This window comes from Rana temporaria, chromosome 4, assembly GCF_905171775.1.
Source record: "Rana temporaria chromosome 4, aRanTem1.1, whole genome shotgun sequence".
NCBI classification, from domain to species: Eukaryota; Metazoa; Chordata; class Amphibia; order Anura; family Ranidae; genus Rana; species Rana temporaria.
In genome coordinates, this window is record NC_053492.1 from 440826058 (window position 1) to 440839894 (window position 13837).

Sequence of the window (13837 nt, forward strand, 5' to 3'; positions counted from 1 at the left end):
GAACTGGTTCACAAGGGACATTGTTCCGTATAGGTACTTACCACCTAGCGTTTAGCTTATCTTTTCCCTCCACATAGGGCGGGAAGTAGGCCTGCCGTCCTGGAAGGTTCATAGAAACACCGTTACCGGTAAGTAACGTCCGTTTTCTCTCATCACCTTCCAGGACGGCACCCGAGAGGATAGACGAGTAACCAACAGGCCTACTTTAGGGTGGGACCCTTGCCTGCAAGGTCTTTTGCTAGATGTCAGAATCTAATTTTATTTCACCACTTCCACTTCCTAGTGTGTGATGAGGGTATCCTAGCTGGATCATGAAAATGACCTGCAGGTTTGCTCCACCTATGCTCCTGTCTCCTCTTTGGATGCAGAGTCTAGGTGGCACGTGCTCTTAAAGAAAAAAATTCTGAGAGCTTGAGTATTCTTTAGGATAGAAAGGTTGGCTGCGCCAATATTCTAGCCATCGTGGTTGATAGTGTCTGCAAAGCTGCATAAGACCATCCAAAGTTTAGTCAGAGATTTGTTCTGTGAAACAAAGACCTACTTTGACGAACCCAGAAAAAAACAACATGTGGTTTTAAGCCACTAGTCTGTACAGGAGAATGGTTTAGAAAGAAACAGGGTCTCCCGACGTACAATCCTTGTGGGTCCCCCTTTTTGTTTGCCATAGTCCTGGTGAAACAGGGAAATAAACCCACTCAAGGATACTAGATTAAGGGAAGTCTATTCCCTTCACTCAAATGACTGGACAGGTATGTGACCAAGCAGGGCGTTTGGTGTGCTCCTGCACTCCCTTCAGTCCACCTGTCCACCTCCATTCATTGGAATGCATGTGACTTTATAGCGAGGACACTTATTGGTCAGTGTCTGGACCACAGGATGCCTTGGCGTGGCTCGTTCGTGCGTCCGCCAATACGCGTGGACAAACTCCTGTCTCCAACGTACACTGCTAGACCGGACAAAAACAGCTGCTCTGCAAGCCGGTTGACAAGCAGGTCCCATCCTGGTCATTCCCCATTTCTGGGTTCCTTCCCATCTGAATACCGACATGTCAGATGTGAGATTGTTCTATATACCCTAGGCTCCTTATAACCCTGCGAGTCGATCATTAAACTACGCAGAAAGGAGCCTGTTACGAAATTGCGAGTAACCACTGCATTCATTGGTATATAACAGAAAAGAACAAAGGTGTCGGGGAAAGAAAACTTTTCACCGCCCCCCGCGTATAATATGCAGATACATTTTACCCTATAATCTCAGGGTAAACCCATGAGTGCCACACGCCAACAGAATACAGTATTCTGTAAAAATCCAGTGTTTGAGGTCATGATCCACTCCACGCACCAAGGAGTGTTAAGTTAAGCAGATCCCTACCACAAGGGACCAATGCCATAGTAGGAGTAAAAGATGAATATTGGTTATTCATATCCAGTTCGTCCAAGGGGGTGACATGAAGGACATACACTGAGCTATAAAGCTCGGATCGGATCGGGAGAACCAGTCAGAAAGAATCCTGATGCTGAATTTTTTAGGCAAACAGCCCCTAACAGCGTAACCCCTTTCCTACTAAAAAGAACCTACTAGGTGATTTTATGACCTCCTTCCAGTGTCCTATAACCCTACTGGGTTCAGGTCTAGGGAATGTCTCTGGCATGCCTAGAAGTAAAGGCCCGCAATCAGAAATCCTGTTCCTTCCATGTGAATGGAAAATAAGGTCTGAAATAAAGTGACCGAAATGAAGTGACCAAAATGTCCCAGATATACAGGTCCTAGATCTTGTATCTCCGAAGGACAGCAAGCTCAGACTTAATATGGAAAGACAGATAAACACCCCCAGCCTCCACTGCTGTGTTTTCTGATATACAGACACCTGTAGAATAGAGAAGACACAACCAACCTTAGGTGTGTATTTCTCATATGTAGTAAGATACCATATAACCTAAGCCCAGAGAAAGGACAGAAGCTCCAAGTGTGAGCTTCTGATGCTTAATAGGTTTATAGGTCCTACATTCAACAGAGAGGCCACTAGCCAATATGGTGTTTTTTCTGAGTAATAAAGAACGCAGAGGACACAGACACCTTCTACTGCTGTGTTTTATTTATGTGCAGCGACCCAAGGTAATAGATTCAGGACAGGAGGACAAGAACCACTATAGTGTTGTCTATTCCTGACTGACCGCAGTACGGTCTTCCAATCAACAGAAAATAATACTAGCACCTATAGTATATCTCTGATGATCATAGAAAAAAACAAACAGTCGCATGGCCAGTATGACCAAAAGGACATATGCGGCCTCAACCGTGTATTGCTGGTGTTATACTCCCTGCAGTCATAACTAGCAGAGAGTGGTATTAGCATACTTCAGATAAACAATAGGGTATAGGACAAGGGACCGAAATGTTACAGACAGTAACATTGTGTATTCCAACACCCACAGTCATATACCTGATAGAAACGTCACTAGCAAGAACACTCAATGCTGTGCGTTTCTGGATAGTAACAGTATACCGTCATGAACCCACAATACCAGTGGTGCATTATTTTGATTAGAAAAAAAAAAAAAAAACTTGGAAAGTTTATATGACCAACAGCATGTTGTCAGCAACCCAATGTGTTACTTAATGCAACCTTGTCGGGTCATCTAATCAACAGAAATGTCACTAGCAAAAAAGGACCCTTAAAGCAGTGCATATCTGAATTTATAAATATCCTTAACAATAATACAATGCTATGCGTTTCTAATCAGCAAAATTGCATAGTCATATAACCAGCAGAAGTGTCGCTATCAGTAACTCAGCATCATGCGTTTCTGATAAGTAATAGTGTACCAACATGTAACCTCCAGAAATTTTTACCAACAGTAACTCAGTGTGGTATGTTTCTGAATAACCCTAGTGTGCGGTTTATATAATAGAGGTGTCACCGACAAATCAATGTCATGCTTCTCTGATAAGCAATAATATACATTCCTGTATCCGACAGAAATTACACCGACAGTAACTCAATGTGGTATATTTCTGAATAACCATAGTGTGCGGTTTATATAATAGAGGTGTCACCGACAAATCAATGTCATGCTTCTCTGATAAGCAATAATATACATGCATGTATCCGACAGAAATTACACCGACAGTAACTCAATGTGGTATGTTTCTGAATAACAATAGTGTGCGAATATAGCATAGAGGCGTCACCACCATTCAGTGTTATGCGTTTGATAAGGAACAGAGTACCGTTATCTAATCAATTTTAGGCATTTCTGGTGAGTCATAGGATATCCCTTGATCATCAGTCTACATATATACACACACAAATATATATATATATATATATATATATATATATATATATATATATATACATACACACACACACATATATCTCAGAAATGACCCAAGATAAACCCATGTTGTGCATTTCTGATGTGCGGACAGACCAACGCTCTATCCTAGCATAACCTGAGTTTCAGATATTGATCCTTCATCCCAGTGAAGGAACATGGTAGTTCCAAATACTGGAAATCCGAGGTGAGTGACTATACCACAATAGTGGTAGCTGCTATCCTGCTATTGCAAAGGTCTGAGTAGGTGTAGCTGGTCCACACACAGGTGGGAGCTAGTCCAAGCCTTTAAGGTCTTAACGAGCACAGACTCAGAAATCAATTAGGTCTCTCATGAAGAGGTGACCATAGTCTCAGGCTGGAGGCAATCAGACACCTGTATGGCTGATTTTCATAGTTTTAACACAGGGGTTTGTACCAGAGAAACTCCCAACTAAGGGTTGCAGGCTAGCATTTTATGCTTCTCACACCACCTAAATGGTTTGTTGCCTGAGCCACAAGAGGTTTAGATCAACTCTAACACACTGACAGATATACCAGCAGTGTAAGGAGGAAGTGATCGGTTGGAACTTGGGAGATATTGTAACCAATAAACAACCCCCACAAGGGTAATAAACCCACTAGTATGCCCCCTGTTGGGCCTATCCTAAGAGTTTAGGCGGTCAGTTTTTTGGCTAAAAAACCTAACTGCACCCTTGTGATCTGCCTGTCAGATTCATGGCAGGCTGGCCCTAACTGGATTGAGCCTTGCTCAGCCCCCTTTTATGAGATTATTCTAGGGATTTTATAATCTCCTCAGAGGCCTGTATTTGCCTGCAGGAGTCCAACCAGACCCTCTAGGGTGAATGGCTCCTGTTTAGCTTGGCTTACCATATCCTCCCTGTCCTCCTTAAGCTTCCTCTACCTGGACTAGAGGGAATGACTGTGAGGGCGGGGGAAGGGCACTAGGTTCCGTTCAGACGAGGCCTTCTTGGGAGGATATGTCTTCTCTAGGGATAAGCTCCTCTATGTCAGACCTTAAGTTACGGACTGCCTGGCGGCTTCATGGAAAGTCTTTCCTTTCTCTGCCAAGTTATGAGGAGCTATGCCCTGTAGCGGTAGGAGACTGTTTATTTGGGGTCTCCTGGGATCCGCTGGGGGGTTTTTGCAAGACAAGAGATATACATATATGCATAATATTACTTTGTCCTCCCCCAGGACTGCAGGTTTGTACTGGGGAGGTGAAAGGGTGAGAAGTAAAAAACCAGTCCTGTGCTGGCTGGCTGGCCCCAGAGACTCAGACCCTGAAGACCAGGACTCTCACTCCCTTTCCTCCTCCCTTTCCAAGGGGGAATGTACTCACTGCGCCCCGACCTGGATCTGCCTGCAGTCACATTTGCCTTCATCTCCTCCTGTCCATGAGGAGGTTTGGCTGGGTCCCCGGCTGTCGGTACCTCTTGTAAGGGCTATTCGCAAGCCGACCCTTCCACCGCCATGCTTCTCTCCGGCGTCCCTTCCGGGTTGCGCTGTGAGGCAAAAGCCCACCTTCACTCAGAGAGGCTTGGAGCGCCATGTTTCCAAAAGTAGGAAGCAGTACCCGGGAAGAGAGAGCTCTTCAAATGGCGGCGTTTCTTCTGCACCCTAGCGATGGCAAGCCTCCCCGCAGCTCAGAGCGCTGGTGCACGCCTGGGGCGACCTGTGAGTTAGACCCGAAGGCCTACAGGTTAGTTCAGCCCTCCCCGGCCTCCCTAAGACCTGTCTCAACAGGGGTACCTTCGACCCTCCCCGGTCTCTAGGTTTTCAAACAAAACAAACGTGACGATGTGTTCGGAGAAACACAATCAATACTGAGGATCAAGGGGAAGGGTGGGGACTTTTAAATTGTTAAGTGATTGTGTTTCCTGTGGGGAGGAGCCATCATCTCTCGGGTGCCGTCCTGGAAGGTGATGAGAGAAAGATATATAAAATAAAGAATTATAAAAAAAAAAAGAAACGTTTGACCTCTGTAATTGCAAACAAAGGCTACTGTACCAAATATTAACATTGTTTTTCTCAGGTGTTCAAATACTTATTTGCAGCTGTATCATACAAATAAATAGTTAAAAAAATCATACATTGTGATTTCTGGATTTATTTTTTTTGATTATGTCTCTCACAGTGGACATGCACCTACGATAACAATTTCAGACCCCTCCATGATTTCCAAGTGGGAGAACTTGCAAAATAGCAGGGTGTTCAAATACTTATTTTCCTCACTGTAGCTGTGCCATCCAAATATTCAAGGTAAAGCACCCGTATCTGAACATGATCCAGAAATGCTTTTTTTTTTTTTTCAAAGCTCATTTAAAATGGTCTGTTGCAAAGTGGAAAACAGTTCAGTGGTCACACAAATCAATGTTTTTTTTTGGCAATAATGGGCACCGTGTCCTCTGGACTAAAGAGAAGGACCTTAATATTATTATAACCTCTTAATCAGAGCTCAGTTTAATTGCCTGCATATGGAATGGGCAGCTTCCACATCTGGAAAAGCATCATCAATACTGAATGATATATTTAAGTTTTAGAGCAGCATATGCTCAGGCAAGAACGGGACGGGAACATTCCTCTCCCAAAACTCCAGCAACTGGTTGCTCTGACTTTCTAAAATGCATTTTTTTTACCCAATCGTGTTACTGACCTGTTGCCAATTAATCTAACTAGTTGTAAAATGTTCTTCCTTGTTAATATTATTTACTTTGCCAGCTTTTTTGCCATGTCTCAACTTCTTTAAAAAGTTTGCCACCACCAATTTCAAAATTACAGGCATACCCCACTTTTAGGTACACAGTGGGACCAGAGCATGTATGTAAAACGAAAATGTACTTAAAGTAAAACAATACCTTTTTTCACTTCTAGGGTGTAGTGGGGGGGGGGGGGGGTCAGGGGCTGTAGTGAGGGTGTCAGGAGCTGTAGTTGAGGTCTCAGGGGCTGTAGTGGTGTCAGGGGCACACTGGAACAGGGCAGGCTATGCTCTCGGAGCTTCAGATCCTTCTACTGCGGCTGCAAAATGTCTGTACAGTACTTGTAAGGCACTTTACATACACTCACGGGTTTGTCCTTACTCGCGAGTGTATGTAAAGTGAGTGTACTTAAAGCGGGGTATGCCTGTACATTTCTCAGTTTAAACATTTGATATATTTTCTTATGTTAACCAGTTCCCGACCCCCGCATGTACATATACGTCCACAATATGGCACGTACAGGCACATGGGCGTACACGTACGTCCTCGCCTATTAGCGGGTGGGGGGTCCGATCGGGACCCCCCCCCGCTACATGCGGAGGTCGGGTCCGCTCGGGGAGCGATCCGGGACCACGGCGCGGCTATTTGTTTATAGCCGCTCCGTCGCGATCGCTCCCCGGAGCTGAAGAACGGGGAGAGCCGTGTGTAAACACGGCTTCCCCGTGCTTCACTGTGTCGGCGCATCGATCGCGTCATTCCCTTTATAGGGAAGACACGATCGATGACGTCATTCCTACAGCCACACCCCCAAACAGTTGTAAACACATACTAGGTGCACCCTAACTCCTACAGCGCCACCTGTGGTTAACTCCCAAACTGCAACTGTCATTTTCACAATAAAGAATGCAATTTAAATGTATTTTTTGCTGTGAAAATGACAATGGTCCCAAAAATGTGTCAAAATTGTCCGAAGTGTCCGCCATAATGTCGCAGTCACGAAAAAAATTGCTGATCGCCGCCATTAGTAGTAAAAAATAATAAAAATGCAATAAAACTATCCCCTATTTTGTAAACACTATAAATTTTGCGCAAACCAATCGATAAACGCTTATTGCGATTTTTTTACTAAAAATAGGTAGAAGAATACGTATCGGCCTAAACTGAGGAAAAAAAATGTTTTTATATATGTTTTTGGGGGATATTTATTACAGCAAAAAGTAAAAAATATTGCTTTTTTTTCAAAATTGTCGCTCTATTTTTGTTTATAGCGCAAAAACTATAAACCGCAGATGTGATCAAATACCACCAAAAGAAAGCTCTATTTGTGGGGAAAAAAAAAAAGGACGTCAATTTTGTTTGGGAGCCACGTCACACGACCGCGCAATTGTCAGTTAAAGCGAAACAGTGCCGAATCGCATAAAGTCCTCTGGTCAGGAAGGGGGTATATGTGCCCAGTAAGCAAGTGGTTAAATTGATGGCAGCAACATGTTCCAAAAAAAAAAAAAACCCTTAAGACAGGGCAATAAAAAGCTGGCAAAGTAAGGCTGGCCATACATTATACAATTTTCCTTTAGATTTACCAAAACCATATAATATGAGGTCAAACCTAAACACTTTCCATTTGCATGCAATCAGGCAGGCCCTTACACTATATAGTTGAAGGTAAATCTAAAGAAAATGTCATTAGAAAATTGTATGGTGTATGGCCAGCTTAAGTGGTACTAACAAGGAAGAGCTGGAGGAACATTTTGCAACTAATTAGGTTGATTGGCAACAGGTCAGTAACATGATTGGGTATAAAGAGAATCGTAGCGAGTCAGAGTGTCTCAGAAGTAAAGATGAGACAAGGTTCACCAATCTCTGAAAAGTTTCAGAATAATGTTCCTCAATGTAAAGTTGCAAAAACTGCAAATATACCATCATCTGCAATACATAATATCATCAAAACATTCAGGGAATCTGGAGAAATCTTTGTGCGCAAGGGACAAGACCGAAATGCAATATTGGATGCCCATGATCTTCGGGTCCTCGGACAGCCCTCATTAAAAACAGGCGTGATTCTGTGACGGACATAACTGCATGGGCTCAGGAAAATCACTATTGGTCCGGGGCTTAAGTGGTTAATAAACTATGGGTTTATAAAGTTTGTAGAGGATTGCATTCTGTTTTTATGTAGATTTTACACAGCGTCCCAACTCTTTTGGGACTGTAATGTAAGTGACCTATTTGTATTCTTATGGCTCAATAAAAAAAGCACATTTAACCACTTCAGTCTTGGAAGAATTGGCTGCCCAAAGATCAGGCCATTTTTTGCAATTTGCCACTGCGTTGCTTTAACGGACAATTGTGTATACAGTATACAGTGATTGGTGCTATAAAAAATGCACTGTTTACTGTAAAAAAATCATTGTCAGGGAAGGGGTTAACACTAGGGGACGATCAAGGGGTTAAATGTGTTCCCCAATGTCCGTTCTAACTGAAGGGGGGATGGGACTGACTATTGTACACACACGATCAGTCTCTTTGCCCCTGAGTGAACAAGGTAGTAATACTTACGCAACATGGCGATATGTCTGTGTGATGGCACAAGCACAAGAAGGAAACAGTCTTGTTCTGAGCACCTGCAAAAAAAAAAAACACATCACAATATGAATGCATTAATTACCCCCTAAAACCCAAGTAAAATATTAGACAATGGAAGAGAAAAGTGTCCCCTTCATTTGTGATATAATGCAGTACTATGCAAACGTTGTGAGAATGCTGTAAAGTAAGATTGCTTTCAGAAATATACATTTTAACCACTTAACCCCCGGACCATATTGCTGGTCAAAGACCAGAGCACTTTTTGCGATTTGGCACTGCGTCGCTTTAACTGACAATTGCGCGGTCGTGCGACGTGGCTCCCAAACAAAATTGGCGTACTTTTTTCCCCAGAAATAGAGCTTTCTTTTGGTGGTATTTGATCACCTCTGCGGTTTTTAGTTTTTGCGCTATAAACAAAAATAGAGCGACAATTTTGAAAAAAAAAATGAATATTTTTTACTTTTTGCTGTAATAAATATCCCACAAAATTACATTAAAAAAAACATTTTTTCCTCAGTTTAGGCCGATACGTATTCTTCTACATATTTTTAGTAAAAAAAAAAATCGCAATTAGCGTTTATTGATTGGTTTGCGCAAAAGTTCTAGCGTTTACAAAATAGGGGGTATTTTTATTAATATTTTTTTTTACTAGTAATGGCGGCGATCAGCGATTTTTTTTCGGTACTGCGACATTATGGCGGACACTTCGGACACCATTGGCATTTTTATAGCGATTAGTGCTATAAAAATACATTGGATTACTATAAAAATGCCACTGGCAGGGAAGGGATTAACACTAGGGGGCAGGGAAGGGGTTAAGTATGTTCCCTGGGTGTGTTCTAACTGTAGGGGGGTGGCCTCACTAGGGGATATGACTGATCTTCTGTTCATACATTGTATGAACAGAAGATCAGCATTTCTCTCCCTGACAGGACCGGGAGCTGTGTGTTTACACACACAGCTCCCGGTCCCCGCTCTGTAACGAGCGATCGCGTGTGCCCGGCGACGATCCCGCCCGCCGGGCACACGCACGGGAGTCGGGGGGAGAGCGCGCACGAGCCCCTAGTGGCCTGCGCGAGAGCCGACGTATAGCTACATGCTCTCGCGCAGGGGAGCCGACTTGCCGCCGTAAAACGACGGCGGCTGGTCGGCAAGTTGTTAATCGTTTATTTTTATTAAATTACAAAATGAGCGAATAGAAGAAAAATCTAAATCAAATCAATATTTGTTGTGATCACTCTTTGCCTTCAAAACAGCATCAATTCTTCTAGGTACACTTGCACACAGTTTTTTTTAAGGCCCCCAGCAGGTAGGTTGTTCCAAACATCTTGGATAACTAACCACAGATCTCCTGTGAATGTAGGCTGCCTCAGATCCTTCTGTCTCTTCATGGAATCCCAGGCAGACTCCATGATGTTCAGATTAGGGCTTTGTGGGGGTCAAACCACCATTTCCAGCTTCATTACACTGAAGATAGTTCTTCATGGTATTGGTTGTATGTGTGGGGTCGTTGTAAAATTGTATAATTTCGGGACCAATCAAACACCTCCCTGATAGTATGACACGAGGAATATGTATCTGCTTGCGTTTCTCAGCATTGAGGACACTGTTGACCAACCAATGTTGAGGGACCGTAGACACAGTGGTCGGCCAAATGCAGCAAATTAAAGACACATCATGCTTACATAGTACATTCCACATCAGAAGATGTCAGCACTGCCATCAGCACAGAACTGGCAGAAACCAGTGGGACCCAGGTACACCCATCTGCTGTGCCAACTCTGCGGCCGAAGAGCCATATCTCTGACATGGAAACAAGGCTAAGCGACTCAACTATGCACAAGAACATAGGAACTGGGGTGCAAAAAAAATGGCAGCCATTGCTCTGGACTGATGAGGCAAAATGTGAAATATTTGGCTGCAGCAAATTCATGTCTCTTCATGTAATCCCAGACAGACTCCATGATGTTGAGATCAGGGCTCTGTGGGGGCCAAACCATTACTTCCAGGACTATTGTTCTTCTTTACACTGAAGAAAGTTCTTAAAGCAGAGTTCCGCCGAAAAATAAAAAATCAGCAGCTCCAAATACTGCAGCTGCTGCCTTTTAATATTAGTCCACTTACCTGTCCAGGGCGCCTGCGATGTCCTCACCCAAAGCCAATCTGTCCCACGGCTCCCGGGTGGAGGCACTGGCATCTTCAGTAAGGGAATCAGGAAGTAAAGCCTTGCGGCTTCACAGCCTGGTTCCCTACTGTGCATGCGCGAGTCACGATGTGCGTCCTCAATGGTCCCTGCTGTCTTCTGGGACCTGTGTGTCTCCCAGAACACAGCAAAGGGGACAGAGGAGGAGCCGGACATGGCATAGATCAGTGCAGAATCTGCGTCGATCTATCGCCGGAAGTGGGAGCAAATACCTGTATTAGACAGGTACAGGGGCGGACTGACCATTGAGTCACTCGGGCACTGCCCGAGGGCCTCATGCCACTAGGGGGCCCCATCAGGGTTGCCAGGCTCAGTAAAACCAGGGACAGTATGTAAAAATCTGTGTTTTTTTTAGATCTGTCCCTGATATGTCCGAAACTGACATGCTTTTAATGTGAATATCCCAAGATTTTAGCTGCCCTGCCTCTGCACTGCCTCCTGGCATGGTGGCCATCTGTAAGCCAGAGGGGCCCCATAATCTTCTATTGCCCGGGGGCCCCATAAGTTGTCAGTCCGCCCCTGGACAGGTATCTGCTCCCCCTGCCCCCTGAAAGGTGCTACATGTGACACCGGAGGGGGGGTTGGGTGGGGAACCGGATAAGCAGAAGCTCCATTTTTAGGCGGAACTCTGCTTTAACTGCTTCAATACTGGACACTTTCACCCCCTTTCTGCCCAGGCCAATTTTCAGCTTTCAACGCTGTTGCACTTTGACAATTGCGCGGTCGTGCAGCACTGTACCCAAATTACGTTTTATAATTTTTTTTATTGTCACACATAGAGCTTTCTGTGGCTAGTCCTCCAAGATGTTTGGAACAACCTACCTCCCGAGTGAGTGTACCTAAAAGAATTGATGGTCTTTTGAAGGTAAAGGGTGATCACTCCAAGTATTTGATTTGGATTTCTCTTCATTCACTTTTCATTTTGTTAAATGATACAAATTAACACTTTCATTTCTGAAAGTGTTCTTAAAGCAGTGTTGCATTCGTTTTTAAAAAACAGCCACTACAAAAAGTGTAAGTGCTGATTTTTATAAAACAGACACTTACCTGTCCCACGATCCAGCGATGCGGCCAGTTGAAACCTCGCTCCTCTCCTTGCGCGCCGGCATCACTAGTGTAGGCACCCAACTGTAAGAGCTTGCGGCTTCACAGTCGCGCTGCGCCTTTTCGTGGCCGGACAATCTTTGGGACCTGTGAAGTGTCCCAGAAGATTGCAGGGAGGAGAGAGAGAAGTGGGAGCTGGGTACCTGTTAAAACCAGGTACCTGCCCCCCCCCCTCAAAAAAAATTACAAGTCATATGTGGCATGTAAGGGGTGCTTAAAGCGGAAGTTTCACTTTTGGGTGGAACTCTGCTTTAATTTAAAGCATTTTTTTCCCACACCTGCATAAAACATTTGCACCCCCCCCCATCCCAAACAGCCACTACAGATTCTGGAATCAATAGAAAGCACCATTGGAAGCCTGGGGGCAATTTTATGTAGCAACCAAGGAGCCAAGAATGTTCTGACCAATCTATACCCCCCATATCTCCCCAGGAGAAGCCTTCCAGAGCCAGGACACTGCAGATAGTAACAGAGCTAGTGTTTACACACAGCGCCCCCCAGTGCCTGCACACAGGTAATTGTATGTCTGATCTCTAGCCGCCTGGAATTCCATTGCACAGAATATACAGAGAGGACATTCTCAGGCACACGGCTCTGGCAGCACAAAGGTACATATGAAGGAAGCTGACTGCACAAATGTAGACAGACTCCTCGTTATCTGCTGTGCCCGGTGTCTCCCTTCACCTGACAGCGGCTCACATCCCGGACACCGCGGCTCAGAAGGGCAAATCCCCGGCACACATTCATCTTCCCTCCTGTGCAGCGCCGCGGTCACTTCCGGCGCACATTACGACGTCATCACGTAGCTGTCACCTTCTGGTGTCAGAGCGCAAGATGGATCCAAAACAAATATGACCCACACCGCCCTCCTATTCCCCTGCAGTGTGCGACGAAACGTGACGTCCGGAGCATTCTGTGATGGGGAGAAGAATGTGACAACACACTGCCCTTACACTCTGTGTGAGGGCGGCCATATTTGTTTCGGGCAGAGGCTAGCTGAAGCTACTGTACCCATTTAGTTTTTTGGGGGGAGGTACTCTCTGTTTCTTCTTTTCCTGGTAACTTGTTGGCAGAACAGAAAGGGATGTCATATCTAATATGGTATAGTTGTCACTGAGATAGGAATAGATGGAAAATCCTCCATTTCAGGTGGTAGCTGTCTCAGTTTGCAGATATTTTCTCTCACTAATAGTTGTGTAGATAGAAAGAGGAGGGGGGGGGGGGGCTAAAGAATTTCCCCTTCTGCATTCTATAACAGTTGTCTTCTGGGCTCGGTTCACACTTCTGTGTGTGGCTGTGGAAATCGCAGCAATTCCCACACGTGCAACCACCCGCAGGGGAAACACACTGCTCTGAAATAACGCGCACCCCCGCGCATTTAAAATCGCAGTATGTGTGTGGGTACTGCAGGAAAATTGCATGGTCAAAAAGACCACGTGATTTCCCTGCCACCGTGTTTTTAAAAAGGCGCATGCACCTTTTTTTCCCCCCAGGAAATGCAGGCAAGGCAATGCATTCATTTGACGGGCAAACATGGCCTGCAAAAACGCATAGGTGTGAACCTAGCGTAAATAAACTTTATTTGTCGCACATCGAGAAGACGGCTGCAGCGATCACAAACATCATAGTCTAATGGCGGTCACACACACACTTTCATTTTATTATCTGATCGATGTGTGATTAAGTCAATCAATTGAATCTGCCCATAATCAAATTGATTTAGGTCGGTTAACACACTGCCGAACCGCAGCGCGGGTGCAGCGCAGTGTACCCATGGTTTTCTTGTGGGTTCCCCAAGACTTCTATTCAATTGGCCAGTTTTGGTGCGTTTTCTGAAAACTGAACCAAAAGTCCAGCATGCTGCATCTTTGGTGCGCTTTCAGGAAATGTACCATAAATGCCCGATCTAA

The 13837-nt window shown here is 44.7% G+C and overlaps 1 protein-coding gene across 1 annotated transcript in view; it reads right to left on the reverse strand.

Moving 5' to 3' along the window:
• MRPS10 (mitochondrial ribosomal protein S10) overlaps positions 1 to 12763 on the reverse strand; it is a 31342-nt gene extending 18579 nt beyond the window's left edge. Inside the window, exons 1-2 of the mRNA XM_040351510.1 lie at positions 12612 to 12763; positions 8594 to 8658 (exon numbers count right to left, since the gene is read on the reverse strand). Coding sequence (XP_040207444.1) covers positions 8594 to 8658; positions 12612 to 12674 — 128 coding nt within the window. The 5' untranslated portion in view covers positions 12675 to 12763. The remainder of the gene's footprint in view (positions 1 to 8593; positions 8659 to 12611) is intronic.
• Positions 12764 to 13837: the final 1074 nt, after the last annotated feature.